This window comes from Taudactylus pleione, unplaced genomic scaffold (genome assembly GCF_031769625.1).
Source record: "Taudactylus pleione unplaced genomic scaffold, aTauple2 ptg000135l, whole genome shotgun sequence".
Lineage (NCBI taxonomy): Eukaryota > Metazoa > Chordata > Amphibia > Anura > Myobatrachidae > Taudactylus > Taudactylus pleione.
The window spans coordinates 9971889-9987988 of NW_028284537.1; the positions used below are offsets into that span (position 1 = coordinate 9971889).

The following is a 16100-nucleotide window of genomic DNA, read 5'->3' on the forward strand; positions in this document are numbered from 1 at the left end:
ATATATATATATATATATATATATATATAAAAATTTGAAAAAAGCGTACATGAAACTCATGAAGTGTTACGGCAAGCATACGGTGGAGAAACTATTAGCCGCGCTGCAGTATTTCGGTGATGAAAGCATTTCAAAGAGGGTAATACGTGAGTGACTGACTAAGCATGTTCTGGGAGACCATCCACCGCGGTTACAGGCGTCAACATTGCCAAAACTGCGGAGATGTTGCAAAATGACAGAAGGGTAACTTTACATGAACTTTCGGCTTCACTTGGCATCTCATTCCAATGGGTTCAGCATATTGTGACAAAGGAACGGAAAATGCATCGTGTGTGTGCCAGGTGGGTACCCAGAAATCTCACAGAAGAGCAGATGCGACAACGATTTTATTCATGCAAGAACACTGTTCGACTGTCGCAGAGGACTCCCGATTTACTGTCATTTATTGTGACGTGTGACGAATCGTGGATTCGTCATTATGATCCGAAATCCAAACAACTGTCCAGTGTATGGAAACACGTGAATTCGCCTCCACCCAAAAAATTCTGTGTGATTCCATCGTCATGTAGAGTCATGCTTCTGCTGTTCTTTGATGCGCACAGTATGGTCCTACAGCACTGGGTTCCTTGTGGACAGACAATTAATGGTGACTACTATGCAAACGTCCTGAAACCCCATTTGCGTGGGAGCCATGAGGAAGAAAAGACCACATTTGCTGAAGAAACAGTGGTTTTTGCTCCAAGACAATTCCCAACCACATGTTGCTGTTGCATTGGTAGCACTGACTGACATTAATGGGACAGCACTGGAACACCCTCATATACCCCGGACTTAGCGTCCTGTCATTTCTGGCCATTCCCAACCCTGAAAAAACAACTGCGTGGAAAGAAGATCTCAACAGATGAAGTGAAAAATGCCACAACTGCAACACTAAAAGTGAAGTCACAAAACAGTCTACCGCACGTCTTTGAATCTTTGTTGAAACGCTGCAAAAAATTTATTAAAATGTGAAGGACGCTACTTTGATAAAGAAAAAGGTTCAGATACTGTGGATTCATCCTATTCTGAATAAATAAAATCAGTCTCATTATTTTTCACTCAGCCCTGGTATAGAAAAAACACTTTTTTTTTAATAATCTTGTACTTCAAATTTAAGTTTGTCATTTATAGCTGGTGTCTCCCAGACATTAACCAGTAGAGAACCCTTTATAAATACACGTGGTTATCAGCGCGGTTAGTGCAAGTTGGTGGAATTCACCGTATCTGGAGAAATCGCTCGCCAGCCATAAATTCGGAAAACTCTCTCAGCTCTAGAATCCCATTATCGGTACATTCCCAGAAGTGGAAAACGGCCGTATGGAGACACAGGCTACTTACTCTCCCTTTTTCCACCAGATTAGTTATCATAACAATAATTCCAGTGTTTTGCTCCCAAATCATTCTCCAGAAGTCTTCAAAAGTCGACTTTAAAGGTCCCTGGGCAGCGATGTAGGCCTTTGCTTTGTTGTAGCCCTTCAAAGACAAGCAAACACAACATGAAAGCTGCCTTGTGGCAAACAAATTAATTATTTAAGCCAGAAGAAAAAGAGAAATATCTTTTATGGGCGGAATACATGATGTGAACTGTCCTTTGATACAAATTATTAAAAAAAAAAATATATATAGATGGATACAACATTAAAAAAATAAAATCTCAGCTAACTTCTTTTCACAAGACATTTGGTGATGATTCAGAGTAGCAGTCGTAGCTGAATAAAGACAACTTACATCAACGTAATTGGCATTAATGTAGTCACTGTGCTTTGAATCCTTGCCGGGGAAAGGCCTCAGTTTCACCCTACTGTGATCGTCTGGAAACAGAAAACAACCCGAAAAATTAACTCAAATGATGAGATAGAACAAGGGGCATCAACATTTTAATTTTAATAATCCCAGAGTTCCACAGGGGCCTCTGTTATTCACTTCAGTGCCCTATAAATGAGGAATTCAGAACAGGTCCGTGTGAGTGCAAGGATGATATAGTGTTGAAATCAAATTATGGAGCTTCTTTTTGTTGAGATGTATTATCACTGTTGCTGTGTGTATCACCGGCTTACACTACTGTAGCATCAGTGACCCCCACAGGTTATATAAATGCACTACACTCAATCAAATCAAAATGTATGCGGAAAATATTTATTTGGACAAATTTATGCCAAAAACCTTGTATATAAAGATGTATAGTTATTAAATGGTTGTATGGGGCACCTGCTCGCCCGTTTCTCTAAGCTTTAAAGATAGATATATATATAGAAAACTGTAAGCACTATCTATCTGTAAATGGCATATAAAGGAACCCTGACACAGGATTATCACCACAAATGACCAAAGTAACACAATTTATGCCATGTTTTGATAAACTGAGCAGGACATCACCAAAATGGTGAAGATTCGGGGTAGGTGAGGACTGAAGAGGGGTAAGTACATCTCTTTAACAGTAACCACCAAACACCCTTTTGTCTTTTCATTATCAAATAGTACGGAAATGAGGATATCACAACGTAAGCTGTAGTCATATTCTGCTACTATTCTATCTTCCACACGGCCCAGAATGAATATTGCACATTTCTAATTTACTTTCAATCAGTGGAAATTGGAGCTGGAATGTGTAGCAGCAGCTAATTAACATTTAATACTGTGTGTGGAACAGTGTTGGGAACAAACATCCACACATTTGGCGAAGGCGCTTGGAACACACGCTGGCTTTTTTTTTTTTCCTTTCCCTTTGTAACAATGAAGTATTTCTGGAAAACGTGCAATGATTAAATATTCCTCTGCAGATAAAGGAACACGCTACGGGAGAAGGAAATGTGACGTCTTCGTATGACAGGTAATGGAGACCTACTAGGTGCCTTGTACGCGGAGAGCGTTTGGGACACACACACACACACACACGGGACTCACATGCTACAATGTTGATATATCTGTTTTTGTGTTTGTTATCCGGGTGATTGGAATGTTCCGCCGTGATGTTCATGTCAGACGTACATCGCTGAACTTCCTACACAGGGACAGAAGGAAACACGTCAATATTTAAAGGCAGTCCGTTATTTTATCATATCTGCAGTTGTTAAAGTAGATTACAAGGATTAAATACTATAACCTATACCAACTGTGCCACCCAGGATCATATATTCACTTTTATGTTGCCCTTTCATACTACCAGCTATTATCCTCCTTAAAACATCAGTTTATTAAATTACTAAACTCACTACAGTCCTGCAGAACATTGCGTTGCTCCAGGAACCTTTTTGGTAGATGCAGTTTGAATGGTTAAGATCAACCGGCCACTACCCATCAGTATGATTGGATGTTTGTTTAAAATAAAAACTTTGTTGGGAGCGGTGACGGCTTCAGCCTCTTACACTGGGTGGGGGCTGCATGTGTGCACAAACAAAACCGGCTTCTATGGACTCCAGCTGCAGCCCCTAGAGTCCAGCTACGGCTGGCGCAATAGCAGGGCAGTGGTTTCCTATTGGAAGAGCTTTCTGCTGTCAGTGTCAGGCGAATGAATAGCAGAGCGCGCTCACTGGGGGTGGCAGATTATACTACTAATTACAGGTTGAGTCTCCCATATCCAAATACGGACTATTCCAAAATACGGAATTTTTTTGGCATGACTGAGATAATGAAACCTTTGATTTTTGATGGTTCAATGTACACAAACTTTGTCTAAGGCACACATTATTAAAAATATTGTATAAAATGACTTTCAGGCTGTGTGTATAAGGTGTATATGAAACATAAATGAATTTAATTTCTGTACACAAACTTTGTTTGAGCCACAAAATTATTGAAAATATTGTATAAAATTACCTGCAGGCTTTGTGTATAAGGTGTATATAACACAAATGCATTCTGTGTGTATATTTGGGTCCTATTCCCAAGATATTTCATAATATGTAAATATTCCAAAATACGGAATATTACATTATCCAAAATACCCCTGGTCCCAAGCATTTTGGATATGGGAGACTCAACCTGTATATACTTATGATAACACACATACTGTTACTATGATACCGAATTAAATAAAGTGCATGTATGTGGTGCAAATGTTTTACGGTTACTGTGTCCCTGTACAGCTCTGCGTAAACTTTGTGGTGCCTTAAAAATAAAGTATAATACTAAATGACCACAAATGAAAAATGTTATGGCAATTAGTGGCACGGGGTTGTAAGGCTTAATTTAATGTATAATCCAATTTAAGACGTTCTAAAGAGATTGTAAAGTCTAATTTCGGCTATCTAGGTCTAGAGTTCACAAATCCTGTTACTGCTACTTACGTAACACATAGCGGAGAGCAAACAAATACCTTGGAAGTCCTTGCTGGTAGCACGCGATCAAAGACAGGGAAGGGAAATGGGAAGTAGTATCTGCACACTGATAATATTGTAGAACTCCTATATCAGGGCTTGACAAATTTTTCTAAAATCTAGGAGCCAGGATGAAAGTGTAGGCGCCAGACCACCCCCACCCCAAAAAAAAGTACAGGAGTGAGTATGGAGCACAGCTCTGTCTGTTATGCAACCTTTATATACACACTATACTAGTCCACAAAATGGTCACAGTTAAATGGATACAGTAAAATGGAGGCCCCCTCACTTATCTGCACAGCTCCCCTGCTCCACTCTCCAGCCCTGCCCTATGTAATCAGTGACTGAATAGTTAATTAAATAGTGGGGGTGCGGCCCTAAACAACTAGCCTGAATAATGAAGTATGGGGGAAAGAGTGAGTTGTTTGTTGTGGGCGCACAGAAAGAGAATAAATGATAAATAAAATGTAACTTTTATTGATACATTAAATTTATCCCAATTGCAGGGAAATATACAGTGAAATATAAGGAATAAAAATTCTTATTAAACAATACAAACATACATTATAAAAGGGCAGGTCCACTAATGAAATGCTAGTAATATGGGGTATGTAATGTATAAACCTGGATGGAAGATAGGAGTACAATGATTATCAAAGTTGAAAATATTCAGGCAGAGACAGGATAATAATAGATTCCACTGTCAACTATAAATCTGCCTGGTAGTGGCTCGTATTGCCAAATTGTATCAGGAAGTCCTTGTTGAAAGCATGCTATACCAGGAGGATGCCACTTTATATTCTAGGACTAAGGGCATTTAATCCTACTCAACGACTATATAAGTCATAATGCAGATATACGGGCATAAAGATATAAACTGTAAATCTTTAAAGTATGTCATTTTCACAACCTTTTTATGTAAAAACCCCCTGGAGAGGAGCGAAACGCGTCGATAAGGGTCCTATTCAAAGAGCCAATCCTGGTCTTGCTACATTATACCAGCCTATTACCAGTTATATGCTTACAAGCTCCCCAGCATTTATTGCAGCGTTGAGCATCTGGGACACTGCACCTGTTTTTGTTGCTCTAGCCTACTACGGCAATTACATCTGTGCTTGCTCTGCCATTAGCGCTAGGATATCTACAGCAAAGGGCTAGAGTGAGCCGACTTCTACACAAGACAACTGATGCGCCCACGTGTCACCGGCACTGTGAAGGCGGGTCGCTCCCGTCCCATTGCCGGAAAGGAGACAGAGAATGAGATACCATAGACGCCAAGCTAACCGGGACTGTGTTTCTTTTCCTAATACAAATCCAACTGTGGTGAGAGCCGGATACGAAGTGCATATTGACCAGCTATATATTAGTTGGTGGAGTATGGTGAGTAACATCTTTATACCACTTTGTTCTTATTACTAAGCCGCTTACCAAGACTATATGCAAACTGGTTAACCTGTATATGGATAAAAGGAGCTAAACCCAGGTGGATACAGAGAGGATAGTAACTTGCTGTGAATAGATTGCAGCATAGTATTGGCAACTACAAAGATACATTTTATCGTAATTATAATTGTTTCATATTATAACACTTATTATAATATGCATTCTTGTGGAGGAATGGAATTTTAAATAAATGTTTATTGAGAAAGCCTTTTGAAGTTCATATGCTCAATCAAACATATTATACAGCTTTTTGTAACAGTTATTTTAACCCTAGCGGAGCTCCATTTGTGTATTGGGAAACCTTTTTATGTATAACCAATGCATGTTTCCATTTACATTAGTCCTCCATGCTCTAAAATGAACCCACAATCTTTTGTTTAGAAAACAGATAGCAATCTATTAACCCTTTAGGACCGATTTATTAAAGGACATATTGACCTACTGCCACTGGTAAGATTCGCCAGCGACAGCCACACAAAGATAACTGTACTGCCGCATTACCGCCATCTTGCAATAAGCGGTGATATACACACACGACACCCCTCACCAGTGGAGAAAAGTCTGCGCAGTCACAGGGGGCAAGATTGTAACTCTTTGGGGGTCAATCCTATTAGCTGTGATGATCTCGCCGGTGTGATTCATCGCGGCAGTGGCTGCACTTTACGGCAGCCCGGATTTGCCTAATATTGCTCGCAGCCCCAAAGGGCTCCGAGCAAAATGATGTAAATCCAGGCTCGGGTCGGGTAGCGAAGGGTGCGAGATGCGGTGCCGTAGCAGGCGTTTAAATGCTGTTGCAACGGTACATCGCACCTAATTAAGCCAATTAAGCACAAGGATCTGGCGATGTGTGGCTGCGTACGTAGCGGCTTATTACAGGAGGTAAAGCATGCTCTGTTTATAGCGCACACTTCTATGGGATGCAAGCTAAAACAAGCAAGGTTTTCCTGCCCATATAGCCCAGGTTGTATTAGGTCACGGCTAATTGAATTTCCTCTTAGTGGCGGTGAAGGGTGTAAGCCGGTGATAGAAAGCAGCCTAGGACAAAGGTGAGAGAGTAACTCCTTGCAGCAATAGAGAAATCATGCGTGTGCTGTATAACTGGTTCCGTGTGGCTGATTTGGATCATCTCCAAAGCCCTTATCTTACATTTCTTGTCTGACAGCTGTGTAACAGGATACATAGTGTAGCTATCCCCCTTCTCCTTTGCATCAAGAACGTAACTTTCATTTAAAAAAATATTGTCCCTGATTCAGCAAGAAACGCAATTGCAATGCTGCACGCAGGCTATAGATACAGTATATGATGTATGCACGCAGGCTATAGATACAGTATATGATGTATGCACGCAGGCTATAGATACAGTATATGATGTATGCACGCAGGCTATAGATACAGTATATGATGTATGCACGCAGGCTATAGATACAGTATATGATGTATGCACGCAGGCTATAGATACAGTATATGATGTATGCACGCAGGCTATAGATACAGTATATGATATATGCACGCAGGCTATAGATACAGTATATGATATATGCACGCAGGCAGCTTTGCAATGCGATCCTAGCAATAATGCAAATGCAGCAGGAGGTATATGACACCCCTTGCTGCATTTGGGATCCCAGCACTGTGACGGAGGTCGTAGTGCTGGGATCAGCATCGCGACAGCGGTGGTCGATGGTCGCGATGGTGGACGACGCCAGGTGGCCAGCCAGCTGAGTAAGCCTCAGTTTACTCTGCCTGGGCGGCTTACAAGCCCAGGATACTGGGCTGACTACTCCCGGAAAACTGGGCGGATACGCCCGTTTTCGGGAACGGCGCCAGACCCCGCACCACCTCTTAAATGCCTCTGCCTGTCAAGGTTTAACGTGAGTGTTAGGAGGACCCATTCTGCACACTCGGGAATCTGCATTCAGCTGAATTAGCCCTATTGACCGTACTCCTATATTATTAGATAGATTTTGATAAGTATATATCTTAGAGAATTTGCCAAAAATGAATCTAAGGCCCGTATTCAATTATATGCGAAAACCCGTTATCGCCTATTGTAATTATCCCCGTATTCAATTACAAAGACTTTTCGTCAGTGCGAAAAGTCTTTGTAAACAAACGGGGATAACTTTTCTCCAGTCTTTTGCTGGCGAAAAACTGTGTACAATTGGTGTTTAGGGGTGCAGGCTTAAAAAAAAAAAATAGCCTGCACCCCTGGGAATGGCCCCTAAAATTAATGTATGTCAAAAACGTAAAAAATAAATAAATAAAAATAATAAAAAAATCGGGCCGTCCCAAAAAATATTTTACATTTTGGGGTTAAAAAAAAAAAAATTGGGGAAAAGACTTCTAAAATAGCTAAACTTAATCCAGAGGGGCTCCAAAGTATTCGGCAGGTGTTTTCTTCAATGCGGGTGATAGTGGCAGGTGTATTTTTTGCAGAATTTAAAAAAATAATTTTAGGGACTTAAAAATATGCTTGCACCCATTTTCAAGTACCTCAAATTTGATGGGCATAGTTATTTTTCCCCCAAAAAATTGCTAAATACTCTTGAGCATCACTTTCTACATAGCCGCATTTATGCACCTGCCGCGGCTATTTAAAAACCCGACTTCCCTTCAGCATGCAAAAATGGGGGTACCCATAGTGATCCCTTGTGTTTGGGCATGGATGATTTCCCGAAAATTGCCACATTTTTTCGCTGTTTCCAGTTTCGCCGGCTCCCGTTTTCGTGTCCATGGAAATTGAATACGGGGATAAGCGGGCACGCGTGCAATACTTTTTCGCTTGGAAAACAGGCGAAAAGTCCAGCAGATGAAAAATCTGGACTTTTCGCCTCAAATTGAATACGGGCCTAAGTCGCAATGCGATGTGACTAGGAAGCACTAGTACTGTGCTGATCCATTTGATATGTGTGCGACTGAGTCTCTGAATCTGTATACGAAGCGCTACAATGTACTGTAGCGGACGCAGCTTTTTTAATTCCACGTTCCTTTGTGCTTCACGTACACACTCAGTTGAACACAGATATAAAAGTGTCTCATATCAAATGAATAAGCACAGTCTGCTGGTGGTTCCTAGTTGCATCGCATTTTCAGCTAAGAAAAAAAAAGACGCCCGACACTAACAGCGTCAGGCAAGTCGCGCTGCGTGGTGTATTGAGGCTATTTGTTGTTTTCCCTGAAGATAGATTAAATCAAACCGAAACATTGAAAGCAGGACTGGCTGTGGTTGATTTTTGATAAGCCCGATGAGTGTTGTTTAACGTTTTTGCAGTGCACCACAGTAAGGTTTTTTTTTTATATAGTTTACCGAAATTTCGCTCCCACCCTAGTGGGATGAATGTATCTATATTCACATATACATATACAGGGAGTCTGAAAAGTCTTTCCACACTGATTGTGTGCTAAGTGTGTGACAGCCCAAAATTCAAATAGAGGAGTCACACCAACTGCCAGTGAGTCCCGGCTGGCGATGTTTGGCAGCATTTGGGGTGGCAGTTGGTGTGGCTTCCCTATTTGAATTTTGGACTGTGCTGCAGCCTCACCTCTGGAGCCGCCACTGTGTCACACACTTAGGGGTCTATTTACTAAGCAGTGTTAGGGGACAGAGTGAAAAGTGATAAGGTACCAGCCAATCAGCTCCCAGATGTCATTTTTCAAACACAGCCTGTGAAATGGCAGTTAGGACCTAATTGGCTGGCACCTTAACACTTTTCACTCTGTCTCCTAACACTGCTTAGTAAATAGACCCCTTTGTCACTGCGGAGGGACTTTCCGACTCGAGATATATAATTTTTTTATTTATTATTCATACTGAAGACAAGAGGGTACATTAATTTTAGAGCTATATTAATATAGGTTAGGGCCTTAGCATATTCAAATAAGAATTTCACCGTGGGCAAGCTTGATTGAAAAATAAAACAAATTATAATTCCGACACTGTAGATCTCTCCATGTTTCAATGTGAAAGTGTGTTCGCTTCCTCTCCAATTCCTGGCACAGACAGACAGCGATGCTAGCCCAGAGCCAGACAGCCGTTACAGACCAGGAGGTGTCTAAATCTAGGAAGCCGTGGGAGGGAGATAGGTAACTGCAGTTTCTACACACATGAATTTTAGTGCTTAATAAATACAGTTGACAGAGTTCTCCTATAAGGATATAAGGCAACGATAGGAGCCAGCCAGCCACCCCTCTTCAGCACGTAACAGGTCACTGGCAACTGTATCCTAACTGCAGTGCACGGTGCTTTCATAAGGCAACAGCACAAAAACAATATACACCATTTAATTGTTTCCACTAGTACAGAATGATGCGGTGTAGGGTGATTTGCATGTTTGCGTTCCAGGGAGCCTTTAGAACCACTTGCATCTGTATGACTAGGACATGTAGTAAGTCCTGGGTTTAATGGCTCTTTGCCCATTACTTAAAAAGCAAACTACGAGGGTGAGTCAAAAATGATCCGCACTCCCGTTAAATTAAAACTTCTGTTGGCCGCACTGTCTTATCAATGCTCTCCATACTAGGTCACTGTCTCCCCAGTCACCGCTGTGCAGGTTTGAACATGTTACGTCAGTTCATTTGTGACTGCAGTGCAGGAAAAAATGGCTGCCCCACTTGTGATTTGCATGAAAGAAGAGCAGCGTGCGGTGAGTTTATTTTGTGGTCTGAGGGCGTGTCTGGTGCCGATATTTATCGAAGACTTTGTGCACAGTATGGAGAAAGTGTTTTGTCGCGAAGAAGTGTGTATGACTGGATAGAGAAGTTCAAAGAAGGTCGCACAAGTGTCAGCCATGAAGGAGGATTCTGTTGGATAGATGAGTGACAGTGGATTATGTCGCAAATCATTTGCATATCAGCCATGGCTCTTCCTATGCAATAATGCACAAGAGATGTGGGGTGAAGACATCGGTGCATTAGTTGCTCGCAGCTCAGCCTAAAACATTTTTTAATGAGGGAATATGAAGCTTGTTGACAGATGGCCAAAGTGGTAGAAAAGCAGGGAAATTATGTCGAAACAATGTATTTATCTTTTCTGAAAGATGATAAAAAAAAAAATTCTACAGCCAGAGTGCAGATCATTTTTGACTCACGCTCGTATATAAAGGATTTAAAGCTTAAAGCCTCAAACCCACATTGTAGATATATTATCTTTTTATTCTTAAAATAGCACGTTAAGTACATATTAAGAATGCATTTTTCATAGCTGTACTTCAAATCATTAGCTCCTTTCCAAAATCTCTGTCATGTGATGCCTGAGAGGGGAGGAGTAGAGGGAGGATTTTACATAACAATGAGCAGACAGAGCTCAGAGGGGTGGCTCAAAGCCTTTCTGCTCATTACACCAAATGCCTTGTGACTGTGGTTGCCATGACACTGAACAAAATTCTAAAGCTTTCATGGCAGCCATGAGAAAAAAGAAAGTGAAATTGTAAATATCATTGTTCTTAAAGCCAGCTACAATGAATTAAATTATTTAGAATCAGCCACACACTGCACAATAGGTGGTCAGTTTGAGTGAAACCACCAAAATTGTCAGATTAAATCTGCACCAGATTTGATACCCATCAATAATTATTCTAATTATTGCACTTTTTTGACCCATAATTGCGGCAAAATGTAGTCATTGTTTTAAATGTAAATAGTTGAATCAAAAAGGAGGAAGCTTGTGAGGGGAACCTAAATTACGTCTTAATTTGCTTTGAGTCTGGAGGTTATCAAGGTCCAATTTAATGCTTTCAACTTCTTAACTGAAATATGAAAGCTGACTGAAAAAGGAAATAATTATCAGTGCACAGATGCTGTACCAGCCAGGGGGAGCGTGTCAGATGTATTATGCAAACAGCAGATGTGGCTGCATTTATCTACTCCAAACAAAAGCATCATACATGCTGGTGTGTGCTAAATAAACATAATAACATTTTATATAGCGCTCACCCCTAATACGCTCTGCTTAGGGGTGGGATGCAAGTTCCTGAAAGCCCCCAAGTCAAGAAAATCTGTTGAGTAAAAGTGAAAAACAAACCTCCAGTATCACTTACAACCTTCAGGTAACTTGCATGCAAACTGTATATTATACTCTATGATGTTTAATATTATACTAGGGCAGAACACATTTATATATATATTATGCTGATCCGCATACTTACCAACTGTCCCCGATTCAGACAGGACAGTCCCGATTTCAGAGCTCTGTCCCTATCAGCCTGTAAGGTATGTTCCGGGCACTGGTACTGGCTGCCCTGCAAAGCAGTGGTTAATGGGTGCCATGTGTGGCAGACTGTGCTATAAGTGGTATGGAATGGGATGCCCACCACATCAGAAGCGCTGATCATGCATCTCTGACGTATGACCATGCCTCAATTTTGTTTGAAAGCGCTCGTGACACTTCTCCGTTGGAAAATATGGATGTATAATATTTCTATGGCAATCTGTAATAGTTCTATTATTCTATTTTAATAATACATTTGCAAACCCCCTGCACCAACAGATTCCTGCAGTTACCTTCATGCTGGTACATACATTACCCCTTTCCATGGCCTTTTTTCTTCCCAAATGCCTCATACCTCCTCTTACTGGGATAGCTGTGCATGGCTCCAACCCATATTGCATCCCTTAAGTAATTGACCCTATGGTTTATAATACATGATACGCCATTAACAAAAAACAGTGACATGAGAGCAGAGGGCACCTTTGGAAATCTGCATTCCAAGTCCCCAACCTATATGGCTCTTCCACAAGCCCTAGTCATCTTGTCCCATGCACCACCACCGTAAGAGAGCAAAGACTTTAGATATGGACAGCTGGGTGTAGACTGTAACCTCTCACGAGCAGGGCCCTCATCCATCTTGCTTCTCACCCTGCAGTGTGGGCGCCCAAAACCAGGACTTATTGCACATTTCTGATCGTCCGCACAGGAGGGTGCGAGCAGAAATGCCGAAGCCGGTGGCAATCATGTCCATATCGAGCAGCCATTGAATTGCTCCGTCGGACGCCCATTAGTCAGAGCCGCTGGAGAAAACAATTGAACTCCCCCCAGGTAGTTGTACAGAGATTCCACCGATTTCTGTTCTCCCTGTAATGTCTGAATGAATATATTAAATTATTTATGTGTTTTAATGTAATTTTCCCCCCTTACAGAGCTACTGACACTTTGTGGCTCCACATAAAAAATAAATAAAGAAAATAAAATAAAAATATATATATTATTATAATAAAAATAATATTATTATTATTAATAATAAAATACTAATAATCAGTGCCATCAAGTGTCAAAAATAATGGTTCATGTCCTAGAACCCTTTAACCGGCTATAGCAGAAAAAGAAGATTTCCGTCTTGCTCGCTAGCAACCAACCATAACAGTGTATTCGTGTTCTTATAAACAAATGAAGGAAACGTCCTAGAACTACATAGCTGATGTGCCATAACAACCTGTGTTCAAGCAAGTACGAGTCAGTGCAGATAGACGACCGCTTCCATTACGTTCACACCAGGCTCAGACGCAGAGGATTAAAATACTTGAAGTAACAACTCGCAGTCGGTCTGTGCAGAGGATGTGACACTGCGCAGAGCACAGGCCCTAATTAGAGTCAGCTGAAGTTCAGAGATGTGCAGCTGATTATTTTGAATAATTAAATGGTGTCAAAAGCAGCTGTGAGACGCAGCACCAGGGATTTCAGCTCATTAATAATTGAGGAGGTGGCAAACGCATGTGATCGGCCTGATCAGCTCCTGCTCCCCGGACAATGAGAGTGTTTGCCCTGAATATCAGCAATACTGTTACTGCTCAGTCAGCATCACCCAAACACAACCAGGGCTCAATTAGCAATGTGCACAGACCCCCCATAAACTGTACTTTGTGCTAAGTAAAAGACTGAACAGCTGACTGGAGGAAGCATTGTACAAGCCCAGAGAGAGGAGACTTAAAGCAGATTCCGAGGACGAGGTGTGAGGATTTGATATACCTCAGAGAACTATACTATGATTGAAATGGCTTTCGTGATGGAAAAAAATTCTGACTTGCAATGATCTCTTTAAATGAAATGAAACTAGCCACAGGGCAGTTTTCCAGGTTTGTTCCTGGCGGACCGCGGCAGAAGCCACTCATGCGAACTCGGATGGCCCCCAGACCGTGTATTTCAACCAACTTGACTGAATTAGCTGTAATCACCAACTCCCAACCTTTTGTCATGAAGCATGTTTTGCATATTCATGCGGCTTGCACAGACTGCTATACCCAGCAACCAGGCAGAGCGTTCCATCTGGCTGTGTGACCAGCACTGTATTTAGCTTTGGAGAGTCCAGAGCCTGCATCTAAGGTGACCCAGTGCAGCAAGAGCATATGGAAATGGCATTACTGAGGCAGGGATTGCACAAATCCTTGCAGGCCTCAGGTGCCCACAGACTGCATGCACTGGGAGAGGGGCCTCCTGGCTTATTCTCACTGATTGTGGTCAATGAAATAATCTTCACCTTATATCCTATTGTACACTACTGCTTCTCTGGAAAACGACCAGACAGAATATTGGTAACTATGGTGCTACCTTTTCATAGCAAAAGTTTATTTGTGGCATAAGGCCCCCCCATACATCGGCAATCGATTGTGGCAATTCTGCAATTTGCAATCGATTGTGTATAAAAATCTGCCATGTGGGCTTCACAGATCGCAGATTGCAACCAAAAAGTGTTTGGAATTGGTAAATCAGATTGTCCAACCAGTTAGATTTCACAGATGGATTGAGGCGGTAGATTGCTAGTGTATGGACATGATCAGCAGATTTGCAGACCGTTACCAGTAAAAGGATGGGCCTTTCAAGACTGGAAGATCTGTGTTTGCTGCAATCGATCTGCAAATCACTGAAAAAGATCTGTAATGTAAGGGCGCAGATTGCTAGATTGGGGAATCCTAAAATCGGCCAATAAATCTTCAAATTGTTCAATTGTGGTTTTCAGATTGCTGATGTATGGGGGCCTTTAGGCATTTCGTAAATAGTGATAACCGAGGTCACTCTGAGCACTAACACCATTTCCTATGTCAAGCGCCTGACTAATAATATTACAGATATCTGTGTGCTGCTTAGAAGTTTATATTAAGTATCCAATGCACTGACAGCAAGGTGGTGTGGAAATATGGAAATACAAACCACGGGAATCGGTATGGGATGCCGGCAGTCCGGTTCCGGCAGGGCTAGCATAACGGCACTTGTTGTTCGGTATGCTAACCCTCCCCCTATCCCTACCCTAACCCCCCCTCTTTGGTGTCTAACCCTAACCTCCCTCTAGTGCCTGAAGATAACCTCCCCCTCCCCACACCTAACCCTTCCCCCTTAGTGCCTAACCTAACCCCGAACTCTAACCCTCCCCCCCCACCCTGCTACTTACCTTCTGTATCCCGGCGTCGGGATGTCGGCACCAGGATTGTGATAGGCGTAGGGATTCCGACGACGGTAATAGCGATGCCGGCATTGCAGCTACCGGGATACTGACTGTACCCCAAACAATGATCACAACCGCAGCAGTATCACCACACTGCGACCACAAATCCAGTGAGATGCCCAAGAATAATCAGACCTAAATTAATCTGATAATTTTCAGTCCAATGGCTTCATAGTACATAGCCTAACAGCATATGTACATCTAGGATCAGGTCCATCGCCACAAAAACTAACATGCTCTTCAATCATACTCTTATACACATTAGATTGCAAGCTCTTAGGAGCAGGGCCCTCTTCGCCTTTATTTTGTCCTTTATGTATGATGTACCCCCACTGTCCAATACTGTGCATCACCACAAATAAAAGTAGGGACTAAAAGTCAAACCAGAGGCCATATTCTAGTAAGTGGTTTTAAGAAAATTATTTTGAAAAGGTTCAAGAAAACAAAAAAAAGTTGCTATTTTCTATCACCAAACTCTTAAAAACATCAATCGGCATCTTGAAAATGGGTTGGGTACAATGGATCTACACTAAAAAGGTCGACACTGCATATGTCGACAGTCAATAGGTCGACATGGACAAAAGGTTGACATGGGTGCAGGTTGACAGTGTCAATAGGTCGACAAAAATGGTCCACATTTTGTTTTTGTTTTCTAACCATAATCTTCACCTTAAAGGCCTCCCTACACGGTGCGCTATACACCTAGCAATGCGACAGCCGATCTGATGGCCGACATATTGGGCGGTCCCCACACACTGAGCGATCTGGTGCCCGACCACCCGATATGCTGCCCCCTCCACTCGCCTAGCGCTGCAGAATCGTAAGTCGATCCCCCATATCAGCCAACCCCACGAGAGCGCACAAAGGCCGA

General features: G+C 41.9%; 1 protein-coding gene across 3 annotated transcripts in view; it reads right to left on the bottom strand.

Annotated features, from left to right (window-relative positions):
* The window catches only part of PTPRG (protein tyrosine phosphatase receptor type G), a 501503-nt gene that overhangs the window by 30572 nt on the left and 454831 nt on the right, over positions 1-16100 (bottom strand). For all 3 annotated transcript variants that reach the window (XM_088473430.1, XM_088473429.1, XM_088473431.1), the window contains 3 exons: positions 2944-3040; positions 1768-1850; positions 1378-1512 (listed from right to left, as the gene is read on the bottom strand). In XM_088473430.1, the coding sequence (XP_088329556.1) occupies positions 1378-1512; positions 1768-1850; positions 2944-3040 (315 nt within the window). The remainder of the gene's footprint in view (positions 1-1377; positions 1513-1767; positions 1851-2943; positions 3041-16100) is intronic.